The sequence below is a fragment of the Oreochromis aureus genome, linkage group 18 (assembly GCF_013358895.1).
Source record: "Oreochromis aureus strain Israel breed Guangdong linkage group 18, ZZ_aureus, whole genome shotgun sequence".
Classification (NCBI taxonomy): Eukaryota; Metazoa; Chordata; class Actinopteri; order Cichliformes; family Cichlidae; genus Oreochromis; species Oreochromis aureus.
This window is the reverse complement of record NC_052959.1, coordinates 14,544,895-14,569,158: the sequence shown is the minus strand read 5'-3', so window position 1 is coordinate 14,569,158 and position 24,264 is coordinate 14,544,895. Positions and strand designations below refer to the sequence as shown.

The 24,264-nt window shown below is 41.3% G+C and overlaps 1 protein-coding gene across 3 annotated transcripts in view; it reads left to right on the top strand.

Moving 5' to 3' along the window:
- The window catches only part of LOC116332845 (ephrin type-B receptor 1-B), a 163,477-nt gene extending 139,468 nt beyond the window's left edge, over positions 1 to 24,009 (top strand). For 2 of the 3 annotated variants that reach the window (XM_031755917.2, XM_039602700.1), the window contains exons 10-17: positions 1,543 to 1,731; positions 2,797 to 3,044; positions 4,279 to 4,494; positions 15,467 to 15,616; positions 17,843 to 18,036; positions 18,862 to 19,017; positions 19,897 to 21,408; positions 23,563 to 24,009. In XM_031755917.2, the coding sequence (XP_031611777.1) occupies positions 1,543 to 1,731; positions 2,797 to 3,044; positions 4,279 to 4,494; positions 15,467 to 15,616; positions 17,843 to 18,036; positions 18,862 to 19,017; positions 19,897 to 20,005 (1,262 nt within the window). In that variant the 3' untranslated portion in view covers positions 20,006 to 21,408; positions 23,563 to 24,009. The remainder of the gene's footprint in view (positions 1 to 1,542; positions 1,732 to 2,796; positions 3,045 to 4,278; positions 4,495 to 15,466; positions 15,617 to 17,842; positions 18,037 to 18,861; positions 19,018 to 19,896; positions 21,409 to 23,562) is intronic. The other variant, XM_039602699.1, reaches the window with a different exon arrangement.
- Positions 24,010 to 24,264: the final 255 nt, after the last annotated feature.

The following is a 24,264-nucleotide window of genomic DNA, read 5'->3' as shown; positions in this document are numbered from 1 at the left end:
ATCTAAGCTTTATATCTGTTGTGGTACGCACGTGTCCGTGAGCCACTGTGGCAGCCTTGGATTCTTTCCTGACAGAGTTGTTGTTTTATACGTTGGTCCAAAATAGAAATGACTTCTGGATACATTTGCTTCGTACTCTCAGATGAAGAGCCTATGAAATATTAAAGTAAGAATCTATTTTTTATCCAGTGGCCATAAAAAGATGAGTCCAGTTAACCAGGGCTGTGCCACAGGGAGGACGATAAACTGTTTGCATTTTAAATTATACATGAAAATGGGCTATGGACTGTGAATTAGATAGTAATGGCTGTACATTTATTTTGGAGGTATGTGCACAAGAGCTTGAGATTTTGAGTGTGAGCGTGCTGCCATAAGCTTGCTGTTGCATGCTCCCCACTGAGATTTTGAGTCCTACCCAGTGGTGCCGCTAAGTGAGCAGCTTGGCGACATTTGTAAATCGAATGACTTTATGGAATGCAAAGCTGTAAACCCTCTGATGGATTAACTTGAATCCACTCTGTATGGAATCTCTAATGAGCAATTACACTCACACAGACAGGGTTCAAAGCAATTAGTGTGGTAACTAGAATCAGCTTCTAGTCAAGAGCAAGGTGAGGCACCTTGATCCCAGGACTAGACCCTATTCTCTTTTTGTCTCCTGAGACTCCTCCCTCCTTCTCTGTGGCTTATGCAAAGGGCTAGGCACAAATTGACTTGATGGAGATGGGTTTATTCCAATCATGGCTGCAAAGATTTTGCCTAAACAGCTCTGAGAAAGAAGGCTGCCCTTGGGTGTAGCTGCAAAAATGATGATTTGAAGTCTACTTGCTCGCTGTCCGTCTTGTGGCAGCATATTGAATTTGTTTACAAGTGTTTTACTTAGCCTGTCGGCACAGAAAAGCTGTACTTCTTTTTTTGCAAACATCGCCAGTCTGTGAACTGGTCTCACCTACTGTAGAATGGCATAAAGAGCTAGTTGATAGCGTAGCGGCTTTATCTCTTTATGAGCTCCTATAGGGAAAGATTGCAGGAAAATTGGTTCTACCACTATCAAAGAGCAGATACTGCTAGGGTAAGGGATAAAGGGGTGAAAAAAAGTCTACATTTACTCTTTCTATATTCCCTCATCTGTTCCTTTATCCCTTAATCTCCCTCCCTTTCTTTGTCTCTCTGTCTCGTTCTCTCACTCTAGCTCTTTTCCTCTCGTAAGCACTGAATCACCACCATTTTGTTGTCTGCCTCTACATGTTTTTGAGCCAGTTCCTTTAATTCTCCACCTACACTCTTTGATGCGTTCAGTACACGTTCATTTTAATTTACACATTGCAGTGCTTTGGCCCCTCGCTAAGCATTGATAATAGAGCAAATGAAGGTATCATCATTTGCAGCGATCAAAAGTTTATAGTGATTATAAGTAATGCTGTGACTCTGTGATTTAAACTAACACTTGGGGGTTATTTGAATTCGCCAACCTTTAACTCAAGACCCCAAAAGAATAGTTTCATCTTCTGGAAAGCTCACTGAGCACTTTGGTTGTTCTAGAACTCTCATTGCGAGCCGACATGTCTAACTGCCCCTCCCCACTGGGCTGCCCGACCCACTTCTCAGGCTCTCCGGGGATGAAGATCTACATTGACCCCTTCACCTACGAGGACCCAAACGAAGCTGTACGAGAATTTGCCAAGGAGATAGATGTTTCCACTGTCAAAATAGAGGAGGTCATTGGTGCAGGTACGGCAAAACGTCGTGCGTGCATGCTTTTGTATTCTGTGTGTGTGTGTCAGATAAATGTGGATTGTTGAGTTGTTGTATGTCATATAAAAACCTGAATCTGTTCAAGGTCATGAAGAACAACCTTTCTGGCAGCCACTTCAGATGGGAACATGTCAAGGGCCTATGTCAAGTGTACTAGCGGTATATAGGCCACCTACCCAGGGACCTAATGTCATTAGAAATAACTCAACCCTCTCCGCCTTTTCTTTGTGCTTCTGTGTTTTTGGATCTTGTTGATTTTGGTTTTGATCATGTTCAGCCTTTGCATCATTTCTTCCCCATTTACTTTACATGTAAAAGTGCAGACATTCGTTTCCTGTCCTTGCTTTCTTGTTTTTTTTTGTTTTTCTTTGCTTGAGAATGACCCTTTTTATGTATTATTAAACTGTATATTAAAATTACAACTACATAATTAGGTCCTGATTGCTTTCAAGTGAATTTTGATTAAATTTAAGTTTAGTATATCCACGTGTCTGGTACATGTTCCTTTTCTTTGGGATGGAACACATCTTTTCTACAGCCGAGAGGACACGCTGACATCATACATGCTGGTTCATACGGAGGCTAAAATACCCCTGGTAATGTTGCTGGGCCTGGAATAGCTTTTGAGCGCAGGCGGCCTCAGTAAGCTAGGTGTGAGGAAGTGACAGAGATACAATAGGGATAAGGATGCAGTGGGATCAGCTAATTAAAGGTTTTTGTTTTTGTTGATTTCACTGTGTGTTGTCTCTCCAGGACACCAAGGTGGTGATAATTAATCACATGGGTTCCAGAAATTTGCCAGATAGTGCTTGCCTGGTATTGTTTGATAGGGGGAATATAAAGGCACTTGCCAGCCTATGCTGTGTGTCAGAAGAGCCATACTGTATTATATGATAGCAAGATATAACAGGCTCTATAAAAGCACTTTAGGTAACTTTAAAAGCAAACATGAAAATTATGATCTGATTAACTCTGCTTTTGTATAAAGGCTTTTTCTGCTAACAGAAGGAAATGAGGAAACTTCTTTCTCTTTCGAACTAGGTGAATTTGGGGAAGTCTACAAGGGCCGTTTGAAGCTACCTGGCAAGAGGGAAATCTATGTAGCCATCAAGACCTTGAAGGCGGGCTATGTGGAGAAGCAGAGGCGGGACTTCCTGTCTGAGGCATCAATCATGGGCCAGTTTGACCACCCGAACATCATCCGTCTCGAGGGTGTAGTCACAAAGAGCCGTCCAGTTATGATCGTTACTGAGTTTATGGAGAACGGTGCCCTTGACTCATTCCTCAGGGTGAGTGATTTTTTTTTAATGCTTGTACTGTGTCACACAAAGTTGCAAACAGCTATATGGCGAGATCTGAAGCCATATGTGTGAGTTAAATGGAAGCTTGGCAATCTGAGACTGAGAAGCTAATTGGAAGTAAATTGTAAAGCAATCCCACTAAAGGAGTTCATGCTAAGAATCCCTCCTAATACAAATTGGAATGAGCCTTCTTAATCTGTCCAGTGCCAACAGAGAATATGTTTCATGACAGTGAACTTGATTTCAGTCATTCTTAATTTGAAAATTTCCACACTGGCTAGCTTTATCAGCCTTTAATTTAATGCCTGGAGCTATTAATGGACTCTTCACTCTTTCTTTTATAGTCAGGATTGAGCGGACATACAGCTTAATCAATATTCAGCTCTCTTTTTTCCTGCTTCAATCTCATGGATTGGCGTTCTATTCCACTTTGATCTAGGGTGGGTTTAAATGGGTTCTTTGAAGTTGGCTTTGCTAACCGCCACATCCGACTTGTGTTTCCATCGATCTCTCTTACCCTCTTATTTGTTACTGTGTTTCTGGGGTTCAAAGCTTGCTCTTCAGAGCATTCACACAGGGGTAGGGGCACCATTCTTGGAGTTTAAAGAGATGGATGCCTGCATGCCTGAATGGAACAATGCTCTAACACCTACACTGAGTAAGATTGGCTGCAGGAATCCGATTTGCTTATTTAATACAAGTATACTCTTCCTCTGGACATTAAAAGGATTTGAAAGGCAAGACAGGAACTCAGTGTGTTGATTTTGTAATTGCAAAGTGTAACCAACAAACAAGAAAAAAAAAGGACGCACAAGAAAAAATAAACTCAAAGGTAACTCAAAATAAGGGTCTTGTATGTAGCTATAACAACATGACTCCTCTTGTTATCTGCCATGTGCATGTACCCCATGGCTGTGATAATAATGATCTGCTGCAAGGCTTACCTCATGCTACAGAAGAAGATGAGAATCCAACTGAGCAGCCTTGACTCAAACCGAATTTGATTACGGTACACGTTGAATGAGGAAGTGGAGTGATGAATTTAAGTCAACATGTGTTAATGATTCAGTAAGAAGAAACAGCGTAATTATTTTTTTGCCTATTAAAAATGGGTATATTAGCCTTTGCTGCAATCTGCGACCTCCAGCTTTGCTCATTTACAGCATGGCAACGGCATGACGTAAGCTCTGCATTTTTATTTGTTTTCCTCTCTGTCCTCCAGCAAAATGATGGTCAGTTCACAGTGATCCAGTTGGTGGGAATGATGCGTGGGATTTCTGCAGGAATGAAATATCTCTCAGAAATGAACTACGTCCATCGTGACCTGGCCGCACGGAACATTCTCGTCAACAGCAACCTGGTGTGTAAAGTGTCCGACTTTGGTCTGTCACGCTACCTGCAGGACGACACGTCTGATCCCAGCTACACCAGCTCTCTGGTGAGTAATAATAGTGTTTTACTTTGTCTGAGTGTCACAGGGAAGCTGTTATTCGCGTAGCGCTTATCTAAATATAATTTAAAGTTTCCCAACGTCTTTTGCTGACATATAAACCAATTGAAAAACACCACCTATCAGTCTAATAAGTTTTGCTACTGACAATGTCTCACTCTTTTTGAAGGTCTTGCAAACCTTTCACCTTTTCAGCGCCTTTCATTTTATATGAGCTGTCACTCTTTGCTTCCTCATCCTCCTTCCACTCTTCCCTATACCCTGCAAGTCACGGACCGGAGGTCTGTCACATCTTCATTAGTGTGGAGACAAGCCTCCTCTGGGAAGGCTCTCTCGTTGGCATGCCCAGAGTGCAGAGAAACCAAAGGGCATTGCAGCCTCTCAAACTGACATCTCCCACCCTTCTCTCTCTCTCTCTCTCTCTCCCCCTTTCCACTCTCTCACTCCTCATTCATTATTACTGGAGCATCATGGGAGGCTTTGGCTCCTCATTAACTCCTCCACGCTACAGATCTGTAATTATTAGCAGCCATCGTTAGTTCATCTTCTGCCTCTCCTCTTTCTAATTCATAACACACTTTTACACCCTTGCAAACACACGGCGTAGGTCATTAGGACTCCCGACATGCCTTAGGTTGTGTGCTGGGATTTAGCTGAGTGTGTATGTGTGTGTGTGTGTGTGTGTGTGTGTGTAGGAGCACATAAGGCACCGTGTGGACATCCACAAGCATGCACGTGTGTGTCTCTGTTTGCTACAGCTGATGTGCATGTTTCAAGGATCAACTCATTAAGTTATTAACACTCACACACATTCATACCTATATTTATATATAGGTATATACATTCAAGAAAAGGTATGGGTAGAGCAAGTCATCTATATATATATATATATATATATATATATATATATATATGTATTTGTGTGTGTGTGTGTATCTGCACTACCCATACCTCTTTTTTGCTGTACTTTTTATTTTAGTTTGGATTTCAGTGAGCCGTGTCCTGTGTTTTACCTGTCTGTCGACGGCCTCAAGTGGCTCTGCACAGCCCATTTTAACTGTGTTACCTGTGAACAGGGATTTTAACTTGCTTCATAACACCGCCTTGGGGTTTCTTGCTGAAAGTGATTCATTGTATACAATCTGAATCTGAATATAGAGCTTTGTGATACCGGGGGGGGGGGGTATATATTATGAATAAATATGAATGCAATCTGAATATATTACACTATCAAAAGGGGCATATTTTTAGGATCAGGTTCATAGGTATTTCAACACATGCAGAACTTGAGATCTAAAGCAACCAGTCAAATAGCCTGTGAGTCGGTGTAGGTATGAAAAGGAGAGTTCTCAAAATAATCTGCATTCATCTAAATATAGGTGAAGAAACAAAACAGTACTAGACAACACACAGTCCCCTGTTCATTTTCCTGTCTTCCTTAGTGCCTGCACTATGTCGAAGCTGCTTTTCTCGAGAATTATTATTTATAAACAGGAAAAACATAAAAAGCAAGGCCAAGGTAAGCCATTGATTGGTTGGAGCATGGTTGCTGATTTGTGAGAGTGGCAATAAGAGTGATGTGGCAGATATAAGTGAAAGGAGATATGACCACGCGTTGGTGTGACTGAGAGCTAATTGCTCCTCGGGAGTAACCTGCTTTGTATGCTTGACCCTATAGCTAAACCTTGCTGAATGGGGATTATTTAGCAACAAAGAGGAGCAGCACTTCTGTTGTCTGCGCTGCTGAGCTTTACTAATAAACCAGTGTGTAAAAGATGGGGACTGGATTATAGATTGTGGTCCGTATTTTGATGTTGTTTATTGCAAACTCTCCAAACTCTCCTTGAGGGCATTATCTGGAAAGCACATAGAGCAAGGTGAGTTTTGAAGTCTGAACCTGGGGAGATGTTGTGATGTTAACACACTCTGGTTTTTTTGATGGTGTGTTTTTAACTGATAGAGAGTTTGAAACAAGCATATCGAAGCTTTGGCTGTGTTTCACTTTTATACTGAGTCCTCATTTATTATCATAGGGATTCAGATGAAATCTTGGGTTTTAGCTGATTTTTGTTTTTAAATCAAGAGTCAAGAGAGCAGTTTTATCCACATGTCTGGGAGGCGTATTCTGTTAATGTGCCAGTTAAATGATTAAATAAAAGCGAAAGTGCTTTCCCATCAGATTGCAGGCACTTCATAAGGCTAGCTGATGTTGCCACACTTTCATGTCCTCCTGATTCAGTTTAACCTGCGATTTAGGGGGCATCTATACATGCATGCTACAAGAAGGGGGGGTCCTACGTTGTAATTAAGGAAAGCATGGCTCATGCCCTTCACTCCATGACCTCTTTAGTTATGACCTGATGCTAAACAATCAGCGAGCAAGGCTGGCATCGCAGACAAGGCTGAAGGAAATTCGTAAATTAAATTGCACTGACAGGCAGTGATTTACATCGGCACCAACCTCCTCCTCTAGCAAATTAATCACCTCTTTCCCTCTGCTGCTTTTCTAATTTTTGCCTGCAATTCTAAGCACACCAATTACAGTGCCTGTGGTGTGATGTTGGATGTATGGTTGGGAGGACATGCTGGTAATTGTGTTAACCCTGGACGTGGGTTCAGTCTGGAGCAGTGTTGTGGAGTTTCAGACAGAAGGAGGCTGTCCTCCCTCTCTGTTGGCTGCTCACCAAAGTCATAATTAATTAGGCTCACAGGACAATACCTGAGCCACTCTGGTCTTACTAAGGTGATGCAGGCTAACTGATTTAAGGACTCTAAAAGATTGTGTGCTTCACTGCAGCTATGACTTTACTGTGTTTGTTTCACTGCAGATTTTATATACTCGACTGCACGAGTTTAAAAAAAAATAACCAACTGGCTCATCTTAAGTCGTGATGCAATATGAGTAACCCTGCTAACCTAGCAAACAAGCAAGGCGTTTAGTCACTATTCCAATTCATAAAATAAGTTAATCATTCCATGCATCACTTGTGTATTTGCAATTTTTTATCTGTGTGCAGCTTGTGCACACGGATATATTTTCTTAATTGGGGGTGCAAGTGCAGCTTGTGACGCCTATAACAGCTTAGGCAAGTGGTGTTACCCTTTCTATTTAAAGTTCATGCCCATTGGGCAGCAGTGAGGAGGGTAGGTATGGGTCAGGAATTGTTTTGCTTGTGCCTCAGCTGACAATGTGGGAAGGCTGTCATTGGCTTGCATGTCACACGATGCGCACTGTATGTTGTGCCTAAGCAGGTAAGTATGTGTTTAGAGGTGTGTGTTTGTGCCATGTGTTTAAGGGTCTCTCTATCTCTCTCTCTCTGTGCATGTGTGTGCACATGGGTGCGTTTTCTTGTGTCATTGAAGCTGAGAGAGGTTGAAAGGCGAGGTCACACAGAGCCAGTAACAAAGCTCATCCGTCAAATCCCTGTGACCTGAGTGACATTCTCTCAGCTCCACTCGAGCGCTCACACTATGTGGACAGCGCCGTTGTTTCTGTCATTTGTCTGTATTCTATTTGCATCCTTTGCCACTCTTGCTGGCCTCGGGCCCATGCACTCTTTTTTTTTTTTTTTGGCTTGTCTATTCCACTTCTAGTGAAATATTTATGCGCTAGGAGTAAGGGGACAGGGTAAACAAACAGTAAAATGGGAACATATCCATATTGGCCGGGCCAAAAGTAAACAAATGCACTTTCGTTTAGATTTTTGTGTCATGCATCAAATGCATAAGCACCATTTTCCACTTTCCTTTCTGGTTTTATTTTCTGTACTTTGTCAAATCCACTTCTATCCTTTAAGCATATACTGTACAGGTCTGTGAAAAAGTTTTGATTATTCCCTCATTTTTGTGTGTTTTGTTAGGAAATTGGGAAGTAGATGGAGTGATTTATTGAAACGTGCAAATATACATGGAAATACAATAATAAGTAATTGGCATACCTGAGCCTTTTCTTCCTTAAAAATTGCTTTTTAACAGCCACCCTTCCACTGAGACCATTTCTGATGAGGCCTCAGCAAACAGTAGATGGATCACTTGAAGTTTGAGGTTGCTACTATTATTATTTTGACATTTTTCATGGATCCATCAAAAGAAATGGGGAGAAATTGTGGTTTAGTGACAGGATGCTGCTGGAAAAAAGTGTCTAAAGATACAATTTAAAGTTAGTAAGTTGTCTGTTATGTGTAGACGCAACACTGGTCTATTCCTCAAGTGACTTTTTTAATGCTTGGCTGACTTGAATGAAGTCTGGCTCCTTGGAAAAAAAAAATCAACAAATGAGACGTGACTCAGTACTTTTGCACAGTACTGTACTTTGAGACGCCGGTTTCACTCATTGATTCCCTACCTCTACATTACCAGTGCAGTGACCAAGCAGATCCCCGACTCACTTCCCATTTAAGTCATCTGTCAGGCTGGAGACACTGCTAACGGGAACTGAGCCAATGATGTGTCACAAAATCCTAAACATCCCACTTAATTCTGCTGGTTTGTTCATGTTTTTTTTTTGTATTTCATTAATTTAGCTATTTCATGGCTACTTTTATTCAGATGATAGAGCTGCATTTGCTCAGTCTTGGGACTAATTTAGCAGCAAAAGTATGTTAATGTTGAGCAGACCCTTTTTTTTGTAATTAGAAACATGGTCCATACCAGGTCTCCACATCAAAGAGTGAGTGTGCATACAAAACACTCTGCTGTGATTTAGATCTTCTGTCATGTTTTCCAGAGTTAGTAAAAGATGGACACCATCTGACATTCGCCATCTGTGGCTGTTTGACTGTGTTTGCATCTGAGTAAAATTTTCTATTTTGAATCCTGAATCCTTTCGAATCAGTGAAAGCAACGCCATCTCTGCTGGTGTGCTATAAAAGTAGTGATGTTGACTATAATTATTTGATATTGTCCTCATTAAATGCACTTTAAAAAAAAATTCCCAGTAGCATTAAAATATGCTGTCATGCTCAGGATTTGGTACAATTTGATAAAACTGCAAGTGTATCTGAGTGTATCTGAGGGTATAATTGTCTATTTTCTGCATCCTGCAAAAAGATTTCCAGGACAAAGGTTAATTTCTAATATGAGCATAGAGTAGTACAGGCAAAATGAGACATTTGCTCGGGTTAATTTGATCGTGTCAGTAGATGCTAGATATGCTGAGGCCTGTAAGTTTAGCATAATGCAAAATGCTACTGTTGCAGGGTGAACATTACCAATTAAAGGAGTAAAAAGTCAAAAGACATACAGTAGAAAATAAAACTACAGAAAGTACAGTTATTAATTATTTTTCTCTATAATGAAAGGATTTCCTCTATATTCTATTACAGTGGTTTGACTTGATCCCTTTCTGAATTTGCGAGCTTGCTCATTTATAAAGAAATGAACAGTTTTTATTTTTTATGGTAGTTTAATTTTAATGAAATGACCCAGAATACCCCCCCCCGCAAAAAAAAAAAAAAAAAATCTGCATTGTGTAGAAGTTATAAATTGATTTGCATGTCATTGAATGAAATGACAAGCAGTGAAGTGGAATTCTGTCCCCCATAACCCACCCAGAACATTGAAGATGGGTCGAGAATGGGTATGACAGTGACAGTGACCCAAAACATACCGCCAAGACAACAAAGGAGTGGCACAGAAGAAGTTCGTTGAGGTCATGAACTAGCATAGCCAGCTTGCAGACCTCAGTCCTATAGAAAACCTGTGGAGGGAGGTTAAGCTTTGAGTTGCCAAATAATTTAGTGAGTGTCTGTAAAGGCGAGTGGGCCAAAATCCCTCCTGAGATGTGTGCAAACCCGGTGACCAACTACAAGAAATGCCTTCCCACCTTGCTTGGCCACAAGGGTTTCACCACCAGGTCATGTCTTGCTTGGGGATGAAATATTTATTTCGCTCAATGACATGCATTCAAGTAATAACTTCTATGTAATTTGTTTTTTTCTGGATTTTTGGTTGATATTCTGTCTCTCTCCATTAAAATGAAACTCCTATAAAAATTAGATAGTGTTCATTTCATTATATGTGAGCAAACTAACAAATTCAGCTGGGGATCAGGTAATTATTTCCTCTGCTATACATGCAGATGCAATAAAGAAAGACAACTTGAATACATTACACAGAAACAGATCCAGTTGTTTAAGGCGCACACAAAGTCCATTCTAGGTGTATAGCTGGGAAAAAAAGCCTTGCAAAGCCTAAACAGCAAAGTCCATTCTAGAAAAGCCAAAGAATTGAGCAGCAAAGCAGACACATGTGTGCTAAGTTTATATTTAAAGACGTTTATATCCACCTTCAAGATAATTGAAGCATAAACACTCTTGATTACAAATGTTTTCCAACTGTTATGACTAGTTATAAAATTAAATTATTATGTTGGTTTTACATAAATGTATTTGATAGCTTGAAAAATAAATAGGATACCTAGAGTTATAAATTCACTCTCTTAGAGTTTGAATAGATGTTATATTGGTTTATTTAGAGTTATACATTATTAAAATAGTACACTATCTGTTCTTTATTGCTTTACTGGACACATTTTAAAATGTATTTGCTAAATTAAATCTGACAACAGAAGGAGATTGTTGTTGAATGCCAGCCTATTTGGGATCTTTAGAGAGTGCATTCTGAAATATGCTTCCCTCAAGATTTGCATTACCTCATTGTACGTAAAGACCTATGTCCTTCCCTCCATCAGACATTCCCATGGGGATCTGAGAAACCAACATCTGAGTCACCAACCCACTTTCCTTTCTTTCTTTTTTTTAATTTCTTGTTCTATTTTCTCTCCATCTCTTTGTGTCACTCTTTCTTTCTGCCCCTTTCCTCTCCATTCCTTCGCTCTTCTTTCTTCATCTGTTTGGGCAGACATCCAGGGCCGATCGTTGCTCTCAGGATTTCATTAAAACGATGTTGATGGAGCACTCTCTCCAGCCTAAGTAAATGTGCTCAAGTCCATTTCAGTGTGCATTGTTTGGAAATGGATTAGCGAAGTTGGAGGAGTAAAGGCAAGGAAAAGAGGGAATGGGGGAGAAAAGAAAACACGGAGAGGGAGCTCTACATATTTGTCTTCCACATGAAGGAGAAAGTTTATTTAGAATCTCTAAATAGCTTCTGTGAAGTGAAAAAAGATGAGTGAAAAAGGCAAAACACTGGGCTTTGTTTTTCTCTAAATTCCGGTAAGCTTATCTGTGATTTTGCTGCATATTAGTGGTGACTGTTGATTGTGCTGTGACAGGTATATGTGTTCTAGATTTTACTCCATTCTGCATCACCATGTCAGTGACAGTCTACATGAAGCTATCTGGCATGTTGGTGGATTCGTATCCTGAGCTGCTGCAAAGACATGACAGGTGTTTCATATCCTACTATCTACACACACACACTGATATTGCTGAGCCAGGGGACCATAACAGACACCAATAAGTACACACATTACCTGACCACCAAATGTTTATCCTTTATCTTTAAGACCTAGCTGTCATAAGAACATGCTTGTCTCGCTATGATACCTCTCAGCTGACAGCCACGGCGCATCTCCTTTACAGATGCACTTCAAACACATCACTAGCTTGTCAAAGCTGGTCACAACCTGTCACAGGCAGCCACAACCAGGTGGAAACCAGTCACATTACTTTAATCTTACTCTGGTGACATACTGCATGGCAAAGTCTGTTCGAGGTATGCTGGAGGGAATCGTGTGTCCAAAAATGGCTTGCTGCGTGAGCTACAATCGTTAAAATAACCAAAAGGAGGGGAGGAAAAAAACAAGAAAGACAGCAAAAATTCTGATGTGATCAAATTTAGTAAACAGAAGAAAAAACACAATACAAGGGCGGGTGTGAAAATCAAAAAAACAACAAAAACCAAAAGCAGCTTACTTATTTACTACAAGCTAGACTCAAACCTCCCAGGAATTCAGGCACTGAATGTCACCCAGTTTAGTTTATTTTATTGTTGTTGTTTTTTTTGTTTTTTTTTTATTACCGAGGGAGTATCACTTGGTATCGTCAAGGCCTAGACGCTGTGCAGCTGCAAATCTTGCTGTGCATTTTGGCTCATCTACACACAGATTCTCAGTTAACTGTCCAAGATAATTGGAGTGTGTGAATTCTGCTTAAGGGGCAATATTTCACTTCAAGGCAAACAGAAAACAGCTTGTTCCTTTTTCAGTAGCCCACACAGTATTACAAACACCCCACCCCCACCCCACCCCAATGCTTCAAGGCTACGCAAAAGCATTTGTACTTTTGTGTTGACATTAGGTCTGTTTTAATTCCCATCATCACTTCTGCTACCCCTCTAACTCGTCTCCCTCGGTATTAATGCTTTTTCTACTGGAAAAAAAATAAAAATAAATAAATACACCAGTGCTTTTTATTATGTTTTTGCCTCCCTCCCTGTATGCATGGACTCCTCAGCAATTCATGTTATTAAAGCAGGATTTTGGCAGAGTTATCATTGGCCCACAGCAGTAATTACTAAGGGTTTGCATAGCTGCATCTGACTCACCCGCCTTGGAAATGTTATTACTAACGTCTGTCTCATTGGAGGCGCACAGGAAGCTTCTTGTGAAGCCTGTGTCTTTGCTCAGGCCATTCCAACGACACTGAGCTCATATCCCAACAGGGTCCTGGGGCATGAGACCAAACGTACAAAGCGAGGAAGGGAGTAAGCAAGTAATGACAAAGCGAGGACGTAATAGACAGCTATTTTTTTTGGTGCTTGGAGCAGCTGTTTTATTTTTGTGTTATTCTGCATTTATTGCTCATCTCATATATGTTCGTCCAGACAAAATAATTGACGTGAAGCATTGGCCCCGACAGTGTGACAAATGAAAAAGGAGAAAATTAGTCATTTTATATTTTTGCAGGGGGCGATGCTTTGCCTGTATCAGTGTAGTTCCATTGCCCTAAGAGAAAAGAAAGAGCAAGAGAAAGTGCCCTTGGGTCTCGGTTTAGATGAAACGATTCAGATATGAACTAGTCTTGAGATATGAGGAAAAGCGCTGAAGTCAGTGGGGCTTATATAGCCTTTATTCATCTATTGATCTCTTCCTCTCTTCCTTTCTTGCTTGTTCTCTCATTTTGTGCGTGTCACACACTCCCGCAACCACACACTGCAGCATTGTCTACTTTCTTCAGTGCTTTTCGTGTCTTTTTCTTCGCCGGCTGATGCTCTCAGTCAGAGCGTTGTCTCTGCATCTAGCACCACTCAAGGTCAGATATTAAACCTCTTTTAAGGGTCAGCAACATCTCTAAGGTCAAAGAGGTGCTCGCTAATGAGGTCAGCCTCTCCACCTCTTGCAGCGCCATGTGACAGTGTTCTGTAATCCAAAATTAAACACAGACATTTATGCATGAATAAGCCTGTTTAGCATTAGTATTGTTCAACATTTCATGCGAGCCAGCATTATGAAAACACCCCAAATCACCATTTTTTCGGTGTCTTATTCATTTCCCTTTTTTTTCTGCCTCCACCCGCCTCTCCCTGTGCTTCTTCTCTTCTCCTGTCGTTCCTAGAAAGTCAGCAGGGAACAGGGTGGTCTGTGTAGGTTTCTCCTGGGTTTGTTTCCAACAGCAGCTTATCTGCAAATGCTCAGGTTCAGCTAATTGGCATTATTAAACTGGTGGCAAGCTCAACTCAGCTATAAGGGAAGGTGCAGTGGGAGGTGTATGTGTGTGTGTGTGTGTGTGTGTGTGTGTGTGTGTGTGTGTGTGTGTGTGTGTGTGTGTGTGTGTGTGTGTGTGTGTGTGTGTGTGTGTGTGTGTGTGTGTGTGTGTGTGTGTGTGTGTGTGTGTGTGTGTGTGTGTGGGTGGGTGGGTGTACAAGCACAATCCTCTCTGTGCCTGTGCATATGTTATCCCACTGCATCTGTATGTGTGAATGTGTGCACGTGTGTGTGATGGGAAACAAGCAGCTGTCAATTTCAATCAACAGGGTGCATGGTTTGCCTGGGGGCTCAGGTAGCCCAATTACAGGCAGAGATGTTCGGTGTATGCACAGAAAACCGGTCCTATCTTCTTTTATTAAAACTGGAGTATAAGAAAGGATATACTAAATGGAAAGTTGGTTGATGAGTGTTGGATGCTGCTGATACTGAGGCAGAATCTTCCCTGTTTTTTGGCTGCACTTGCTGGATGAGAGAATAAAGAGTTAAAGGGATGGAGTAGAACAGCTGAGAGTACTGATGTGGTTTTCAGGAAAGTGACTTCAACATACTAAAGCTGAAAAGGATATTGTTTTGCAAGAGAGCGATCTCAGCCATAGACAGTATAAAGGATGGATGTAGCTACTGAGACATCACTGTTTTTTTAAGCCTCCAGTTCAGAACTTTCAGCGTCACCGTTTTGACATGTTTAAACTGGATCTGATGGCGAGTGGCAGATCTGATTATGAAACCACACGTTCGCTGACCTGTCAATCACAAGTCTGTAGCCAATGAGCATATACTGGATGATCCTCTTTTCTCAGCTTCGAATTGACCGAAATTTACTAAATAGACTTAATGTTTTATATAGTATGACCTCAAATATGCCTATATAGTGCTTTTATACTCTGACTGAGCGCTCAAAATGCTTTTCATTTTAAGCCTCATTCATCCAAGTGCTTTTTTTCTGTATCCAAGCACCTTATCTAATATTTGCACACACTCACATGGTTGCATCCATCAGGGGATACTCGGGGTTCAGAATCAAAGGAACCTTTGATGTGCAGACTGCTGGGGATCGAACCACTGATCTTCTGATTCAGACAACCTCCTGAACCACACCCACCACAGACAAGTCAAATCACGTCAGAAAGCTATTTTCTCATAGACTTTTAGAGGAACAGAAGTCTTTTTGCAACCACACGTATTACCCCTGTTTGCCTTTTAAAAGAAGGGCGGTTTAAGGCTACGCTCATTTTTTTGTAATATGTATAATCTAAACTTAGAAATTAAACTCTATTTTTATTATTCTTTTAGGGTGGGAAGATCCCAGTGAGGTGGACAGCACCAGAGGCCATCGCTTACCGAAAATTTACCTCGGCCAGTGACGTGTGGAGTTACGGCATCGTCATGTGGGAGGTGATGTCATTTGGAGAGAGGCCTTACTGGGACATGTCCAACCAGGATGTAAGTGGTTAAAACTACACAAATACTTTCTTAAATATTATAATTTCATTTTGAAAAAGCATATCAGGGCAGGATATTACACTGTAAATGGAGTTCAAGTCAGTTGGGACGAGCAGGTGTTTTAAAACATAAAGTCAGTTAAGTACTAATTAAACATAAAATCAGCACTAAAGATTTTAAGCGCTCATTTCATGAGATGTTCCCAAAACCTCAACATCTAAGTTAAGTTTTATCATGTCTCCGAGTTCCGATAGATCAAAGAATAAACCTGAATCTGAGTAAACAGCCTCATTAAATTGAACAGCCATTTCCGTACAGATGCGGTTATAGATACACAATCAAGGGTAACTCATAAGGGAGGAAGCTGTAATAAATCACACATTTTTATCAGCCTGCATCACAAAGCATCATTACTGAAGATGCCCTTGACTCTGACTTTGAAAGCAGACTTATTATGGGCACAGCCTCACATTATCCCCTTTCCTTCCTGGCCAGCTTTTGAGAGCAATGAATGATTGCTGAGAGCTCTGCTTTGTTCCCCATGTCCGCTTGGATAACGTCCACGCTCACAGGCACCAACACAAACACACACAACCATTGGATATAGTCCCATACTATGAGGTCTCTCTCCCTTAGCTCCCTTAGTGCGACAACTAGCCAACCATCAGGCCTCTATGGACCTCACTCCACAAGGACCGTCCAAACCAGCAGATGTTGCCTCAGTGGGCCAGCAGCAAACACTGCCTGGTGGGACTAGCACCACTCAGCATGTCCGGCTGCTCAGTCCACACTCTCTTACACACTTAAAACACACTCTCGCAAAAAATTTGCACACGCACACACACACACACACACACACACACACACACACACACACACACACACACACACACACACACACACACTTTCTTTCTCCATCCTGCATCCTCTCACTTATCCACACAAACACCATAACCTCTGTTTCTCCTCTTCTCTTGAAATCCCCTTTGCTTAATATTGCATCAAAGCCCCTCTCTATACCCCCTCCTAACTCCTATCCCCTCACTTGTGCGTTCTCTTCTCTAATGCACCATTTGTCAAGAATCTGCTGAGGTGCACTCAACTCCAGGGTGGAGCTGGCAATATACAGAGCAGCACCTAACTTTTAATGACTATCTTTTACACACGATCTTTCATCAGACTTTCATCTTGCAAGTAAGCAAAAAAAAAAAAGATTAAATCTACAGACAGTGTGGATAATGTGGATATTTGTGAGCACCGGTTCCATCAATTTGCAGCAATCTTGGTAATCATTAGTCTTTACAGCAGGGGTACCCAATCTCAGTCCTCGAGGGCCGCTGTCCCTGCAGGTTTTAGATCTCACCCTGGGTCAACACACCTGAATCACATGATTAGCTCATTACCAGGCCTCTGGAGAACTTCAAGACATGTTGAGGAGGTAATTTATCCATTTAAATCAGCTGTGATGGATCAAGGACAATCATTGCAGGGACACCGGCCCTCGTGGACTGAGATTGGGGACCCCTGCTTTACAGCGTCTGGTTTTGTAGCTACTGAATCAACATTGTATATTTCTATTAAATATATCTAAAGTGATCTCATTGCCTATGTGTTATTTAAAATAAAACCTTTTATAACTAACAAAGAAAACAAAACAAGGTGAAGATACTCCACTCCTGTCAAGTTCTGATCAAACTCCTATAATAGAAGTCTTTTATTCTAACTACCCTTAAATTCTTTGTCATAACGTCTTTTTAATGAGTCCTGATAGCCTGTGAAGCTTTTAAAAGTCATGTGTCAAGTGGCTGTACTTCGCAGTGTTAATTATATGCAATCTGCCCATCCCCCCCAGGGGCTCCTTTCTAGTGACACTGCCCCTGCTCTCTGTCCCCTCTCTTTCCTCAATCTGTCCTATAGGAGTGATATGTGATTGGATAGAGTCAAGAGGAAGGGCACATCATCCTGAATGCAAACTGTCACTTTATTGACCAGAGGGAGTGTCCATATGGCTAGGGTTGCAGTTGGGTTCTGGTAGCATTGTGATGAGGCAGGATTGAGTTTCAGCCATAAAATAAGTCAAAAACATTAAAAAAATGTAACCAGCTTGTAGAAAACACTCTTACTGACAGTAAGTGTTTGAGAGACATACTGCAAGTGCGGTATATAATGTGGAATTAGCAGCTATCTTCATTTGTAAGAGACAACATCCTGCCTTCTCTCTCACAGGTAATTAATGCTATTGAGCAGGACTACCGTTTGCCACCGCCCATGGACTGCCCCAGCGCCTTGCACCAGCTGATGCTGGACTGTTGGCAGAAAGACCGCAACGTGCGACCCCGCTTCACAGACATCGTCAGTACTCTGGATAAGATGATCCGTAACCCCGCCAGCCTCAAAGCTGTAGCCAATATTCCTGCAGTGTGAGTAAAAAAAAAAAAAAAAAATCTGTACACGTAAGAAACAAATTAATCCAAACACTGACATTAAGTACACACTGACGCTTCTCCTTATGCATGTAGTCTTTAACACACTGTTTGTTTCAAATGAGCCTAGCATGCATATGTGTGCCGTTTTATCTTCTCATGAATTAAGCATGAATTTATTACTATTGATTGCGTCAAACTGCACTTTTCCTTCCTCCTATCCAACCTAAACACTGGTTTCAGGAACTCTCACTTTTTTACCCTGTGAAGATGGAGCAAAACACGTTTTCAAAAAGATAAAAAATGGAATGAAACACCTCATTTACATATATATTCAGAACACATTCAGAGCACGTATTTTTTTTTCTTACTTTTTTGTGAGATACTGGACTTGTTTTGTACAATCTCTGGCACCTGTCCACACAGTTTCTCTCAGCCTCAGCCAGATTGGATGTGGTCTGTCTGTCCGTGAACTGTGAGTTTCAGGTTCCTGCACTATTTTTTTTCCAGGCTTACACATATTTTAAAGCCAAGCAATTGCGACCAGTTACCCTTACCTGCAAAAAAAACCTTATTGTGTGCCATTCAAAGATCGAGTGGCAGATGTGCCTCATGATACTGAATCCCTTTACACTTAATATTTGGAATACATTCCAATATTCACTAATAATAGTTTCCTTGCACCCTGTGGCACGCACCCATGAAAACACCAGTATCAACTTTACTCTCCTTCTCTTTAAGTCTGTGCTTAATATTGCATCAAAGCCCAACTATATCTCATCTTCCTCCCCGCCTTGCTCTTGGTGTTCTCCTCTGCACCAGGCCCTCTCAGCCACTGCTGGACAGATCCATACCCGACGTCAACACCTTCAGCTCAGTCGAGGACTGGCTCGCTGCCATCAAGATGAGCCAGTACAGAGACAACTTCCTCAACTCAGGCTTTACCTCCCTGCAGCTGGTGGCACAAATGACTTCAGAGTGAGTTCACCTGCTTATGTGCAAATGACGGGTTTTCAGACCCATATGGCTCTTGATGGGCACGCTTTTATAAAATGACTCAGTGTCAAGTGCATGTATTTTTAGCATAAATGCACCCAGTGACTCAAGTGATTGCATCAAAGTTAAAGCCTCGGTGGGAATTAAAAATACAACACATTGTAAGACGCAATAACGCACTCACTGTGGTAAGAAAATGTACATCTTTGCAAGCTATGTATTACAACTCTTATCTGTACTAATAATTAAACATTTTGTGTTGACAGTGTTCTAAAAAAAAAGAGGTGAATGTGTATCCTCTAAATACACATTTTAAAGATGCATATTTTCACTTCTGCTGCCGCTGCTGTGTCTGTGAAGTGCTTCAAAGCGCTGGTCATGACAGCATTTCTCAAAGCACTTGTGGTACCAACAGACACAAATATTGCACTTCATCCATTTTAATTAACAATGTTGCTTGGTCTACAAAATTATGTTGAAAATGTAAATTCATTCCAACATTTTTTATTAAAAATATATGCTCGGGGCTTGGTAGCATTTCTGCAATGTCTTTGCAATTCAAAGCAACACGCACTACTGCGTCTTCTCACAGAGATGGAATTAATTTGGTAAATTTGTGGGTTTTGTTCATTGCCACTAGCTTTCCATTCTGAAATTGTGCGTTCATTTATAGTGACGTTAAGTCCGTGTGAGCTCGTTGAGTTGTGATGGGTGATTTCTTGCAGGTGTTTTCACTTCATATTCAGATCATCTATCCTATCTCCAAATTATTGGAAATCCTGTGTTTTTCTACAAAAAAAAGGAAAAGAAACAAAAATACCCTGCTTTTCACTTTCTGTCTCCGTGTTTCTTTCTCTGTAGAGACTTGCTGAGAATAGGAGTGACCCTGGCAGGCCACCAGAAGAAAATCCTTACTAATATCCAGTCCATGAGGGTGCAGATGAGCCAATCATCTACGCCGATGGCATGACTACCAGAGGCGCTGTGCCATGGAACAGGCAGCATTCGAAGGACCAACAAAAATAGCAGCCCTCGAATGACCCCCGATCCATCGGAACGCGCCAGAGTCGAAACTATTGTCTTAATCTAATCCACTATCATGACAACAGGAGACCAGGGTCTACACTACCACATGGTTAACAGCTGTCACACTTCATGCAATCCACGACAGGAGTTCAGGGTCCAGACTTGATACTGTTTATCCATTCATCACAAAAGGGAGATCGATGTCCGTTGTTGTGGTTATGAACTACCATTCATGCCATTTTGAACCAAAATAACCAACAATCAGACATCAACACAAAGAACTTCTCAGAGTTTCAGACTGTGGTAAAGTGAGTGATACTGTACTTCTGCTTCACGTGGACTAGAAGGTGTTAAAACTTTAAACTGAAACGTGAGGCATTTAGAAACATGTGACGTGTGATTTTACCCATCCTGTCTTCAGTCTGTGCAATGATGATGCCTCGACCTGGCGAGAAATAAGTTCCAGAAGAAGAAGAAAATAAGAAGAAAAACAAAACAAAACACCTACCAGTGGAAATAATTAGAGGGAGAAGTATACAGGGATGTACAGCAGAGCACCATGTTCAACTTTCACATCATGTTGTACTTGTTTAAAAAATGTTTTAAAAAGTGTATTGTAAATGGACTGGTAACAAAAAAACAAAAAACAAAAAAAGATCAGAGCTTAGTTATATTTTTATCCTTTACCATGTGTTTGTTTGTCTGTTTTATCATTATAGCAAGATGCAGTCCACTTGTATTTTATCTTTAACACTACCTGTGGAGTCTTGGGTGGAGGGCCTTGCTAAAGGACTTCTTAACCCAAGCCACCCACTTTCAGAGAATATAAATATGTTTATCTCTTGCTAAATATGATTATATCTTTCATAATAAACCTTCATATTGAAGGTGATATAAATGCATATGTATGTACAGAACTCTATGCTTGCATTTTTGGCAAAGACATGTTGACTGAATTCTGACTGAGACACATGCAATGTTTGATTCCAGTTTCCTTTGGATAACTGAACAATGGGCACTGGGTTGTATGTCTCGTTGCTCCAGGGTTTTAAGGACAATTTGGGCTGACTGGAGAAAATGTAAAAAGAATGGCTGAAGAATTGGTATTGTAGAATTGTATGAAAATTGCTGTAGGAGTTAAAATAACTGACAAACTATCCATTAACTGGGGGTAATGTTAAATGTGGGTGTACACATGCTGTCTCTTGCTGGTGAGCACTTAGTTGTACAGATATGTTTTATGTTTCATCTTCTTTCTTGACCTGTTGTTTGTCTCGGGAGCGGTCAGCACCATCCACACGGGGAATCATCCTCCGTTTCCTGCCCCAGGACTGGCCCAAATTCACGGTGAGTGCCAGCTGATCGCGCAGGAAGGACAGAACTTGGAGTCGAGTTGCTCTGTATGTGGTACATTTTATTTCGGGCAAATCTAGTTAATGTTTCTCGTGGGTGCTGCAAATGTCTTGGCCGTGGTGAGATTTTCTGCGAGTTTGAAACGCATAGGAGAGCGGGCTCTGGAAATCACTGCGAATCAGCATCATTTCTCTACACGGTGAAAAATGAACATCTGGGCTGAAGTTTGCCAACAGACACCCGATGCCATTTCGAGGAACACACAGACTTAAACAGCCCACATGGGCACACTGCTCACAGCGTAGCACAGCCTCCAATCGACTGCTGTAGCTAAGCTGCTGAGTTCATCTGTGCACTCTCGCTATATGCAGTTGCCAAATGGCTAGGCAAGTTGAAGGAAATTGCCACGGTACTTGTGGGAATATTTCTATAACTCTCGGCTGCATGAATTGTCACTTAGAAATGTACTAATCTTGTAAGGTCTCTACATTATTCCCAAAAGTCATTATATTGGGATATATTTAAGGGATAGTTCTGAGTTGTGCACAAGGATGATTCTCTTTCTTAGCATGGCAGTGATGATGCTTGTGATTTTGCTGTTAGTCTTATTTTTCCTTTTGCTGGTCATTTTCTTCAGGGCCAGACTTTTGGAAACCAATAGCAATGTTGGTGTTTAAATAAAACCATTACAAACAATGGTCTTTAAAAATGAGAGTCAACAGTTTTTCAGTACAGGCTTGGTAGAACAGCCTTGTAGCTCGCAATTATGGACTATTTTGGTATCAATTCTTTGCAGTAGCTGTGACCCTGCTGAAATCCCTTTTGGCTCTATTTGAACAGACATGAGTGACGATGGTCCTAACCACCTTGCATCCAAAATTAGAAATTGATGGCAGGCCCATTAGCAGATTATTAAGTGTACTTAGCCCTCTCAAGTCATCCTCCTCCTCCTCCTCTGTCTGTCCTGCCCTCTCTCCCCGACTACTCCCGCTGGCTGGCAGATCTCCAGCTCGTTTATCCTGGGTGTAACCAAGCTGTCCTGGGCTGTGTCTGGAGCTGAGTTGGGCCAGAGCTGGCCTGAGAAATGGTTGGCTCCATGCTCTAGTGGGCCCAGGCAGGGGTGAAAACACCTGCTAAGGCCCCCTGTCTGACGGGCATCTGATCAGCCACGGGGAGGGAGATTGATGGGAGCATAAAAAACAAATACACTCACAAACACATGCGCGCGCACACACACACACACACACACACTGAGGAACCCTCAGCTAGTTTATTCTCACGTCTGGTTTCCAGGCTGATGCTTAATGAGAAGAAAGTGGGCTGAAACCCGACAGAGTGTGTGCATATGTGATAGAAAGAGGAGGATGATTCAGTTAATAGGAGGGCGGGGTTGCATGGCAGACATGGCATGAACAAAGGATGGTTTTGATGAAAGTAAGAAAGTTAGTTCATTGAAGTGAATCAAACTCTTTTATCTCGCAGTGTGGTTTATGTGGCAACATCGTTTTCATTATATAAATGTTAATTTGCTTTAGTTTGGTAATGGAAAATACTGTAATCAAGCAATTGGTTTGGCTCACGGGCAAAATCAATTGCTTTTTCTATTCAATTCTCCGAGTCATTGATTTACCAAGTATTCCTAAATATAATCACAAGCTCCTCAAGATTGGCATAAATCCCTTTCACTGAAGCCAGTGAATCAATTTGAATGCATTAGTCCTCTATTCAGCTCAGTCTCATGTATTTGCTTTTCAACCCAAGAGCCTGTGAATGAGATGATAGAATGTATTCATTATACAAAAGTGTAATTCTTTTTTTTTTCTCCATTTGCTCTGTTTGTCTTTCTAAATATCTGACTGTAATGACACTCCAGTGTGATGAATGGAGAGGCGGTTCGCCATCTTCCTCTGAAAGCTGTTTCATATGGGAGCCATTCATCACACACTGATAGAAAACACAAGAACTTGCTCGTTAAACGTTCCATGTGCTGCAACTGTCTGAAAAGTGACCAACGATGCTTTTAGCAGCAAAAATCATGCCTGTCATTTATGGATCAGAACGACGTGAGGCCGAAAATGATTTGGCGTGACTCCTTGCAAAACGAAACTCGTTAAACTTCTCCGTTCTCCTTTTTCTCCTCTGTTTCAGACTGGGAACTCAAAGATTTACACACTTATAAAAACGGCATACACCCGGCACTTCACAATTATATTTTCATGGATGCGCACAGTGAACACCAAGAAGAATTGCAGCGGGCCAGTGAGAACAGGTGAAGCCAAACGTTTTGAGTATACCAGTCACAACCTCTCTCTGTGATGAGCAGTGGATGGGGGGAGCTGACTGTGAGTGTGCACATGTCACAGTTTATTTGTTTGTGTGTTCAAGAGAGAATGGATGTATGCATATCAGGCACATTTGTGTGTACAGACATTGTGTGCACAGGTACATTGGTTTCCTTTTTCTTTTTTTTTTTAGTTTGTGTATAGCAGCCACTTGTAAATTGTGACAAGTATGTGTCAAGAGTTTGTAAGCTGTAACTTTCTGAGAACTATTGTACTAAAATGCACTCAATAAACGCCTTGGAAAACAAGTCAATCACATCAGAGTCTGTGACTCACTGAACGATAATTCTGTTTTCATTAATAGTGAGGCAAGAAAGGAGAGAGGAAGGTTATTATCCAGTATCCCTATCCCTGTCAGCACTGTGCTTGAGTGTGGTGTGACGTCTAATGCTTGGCTTCATAATGGCTAAGGAAATAAACAGCTTTTGTCACCACAGTCTGGCTGGCAGCACATGTTAAAAGCCATCAGCCACTAATAAACGGGCAGTCACTCGCATTACATGCAAAC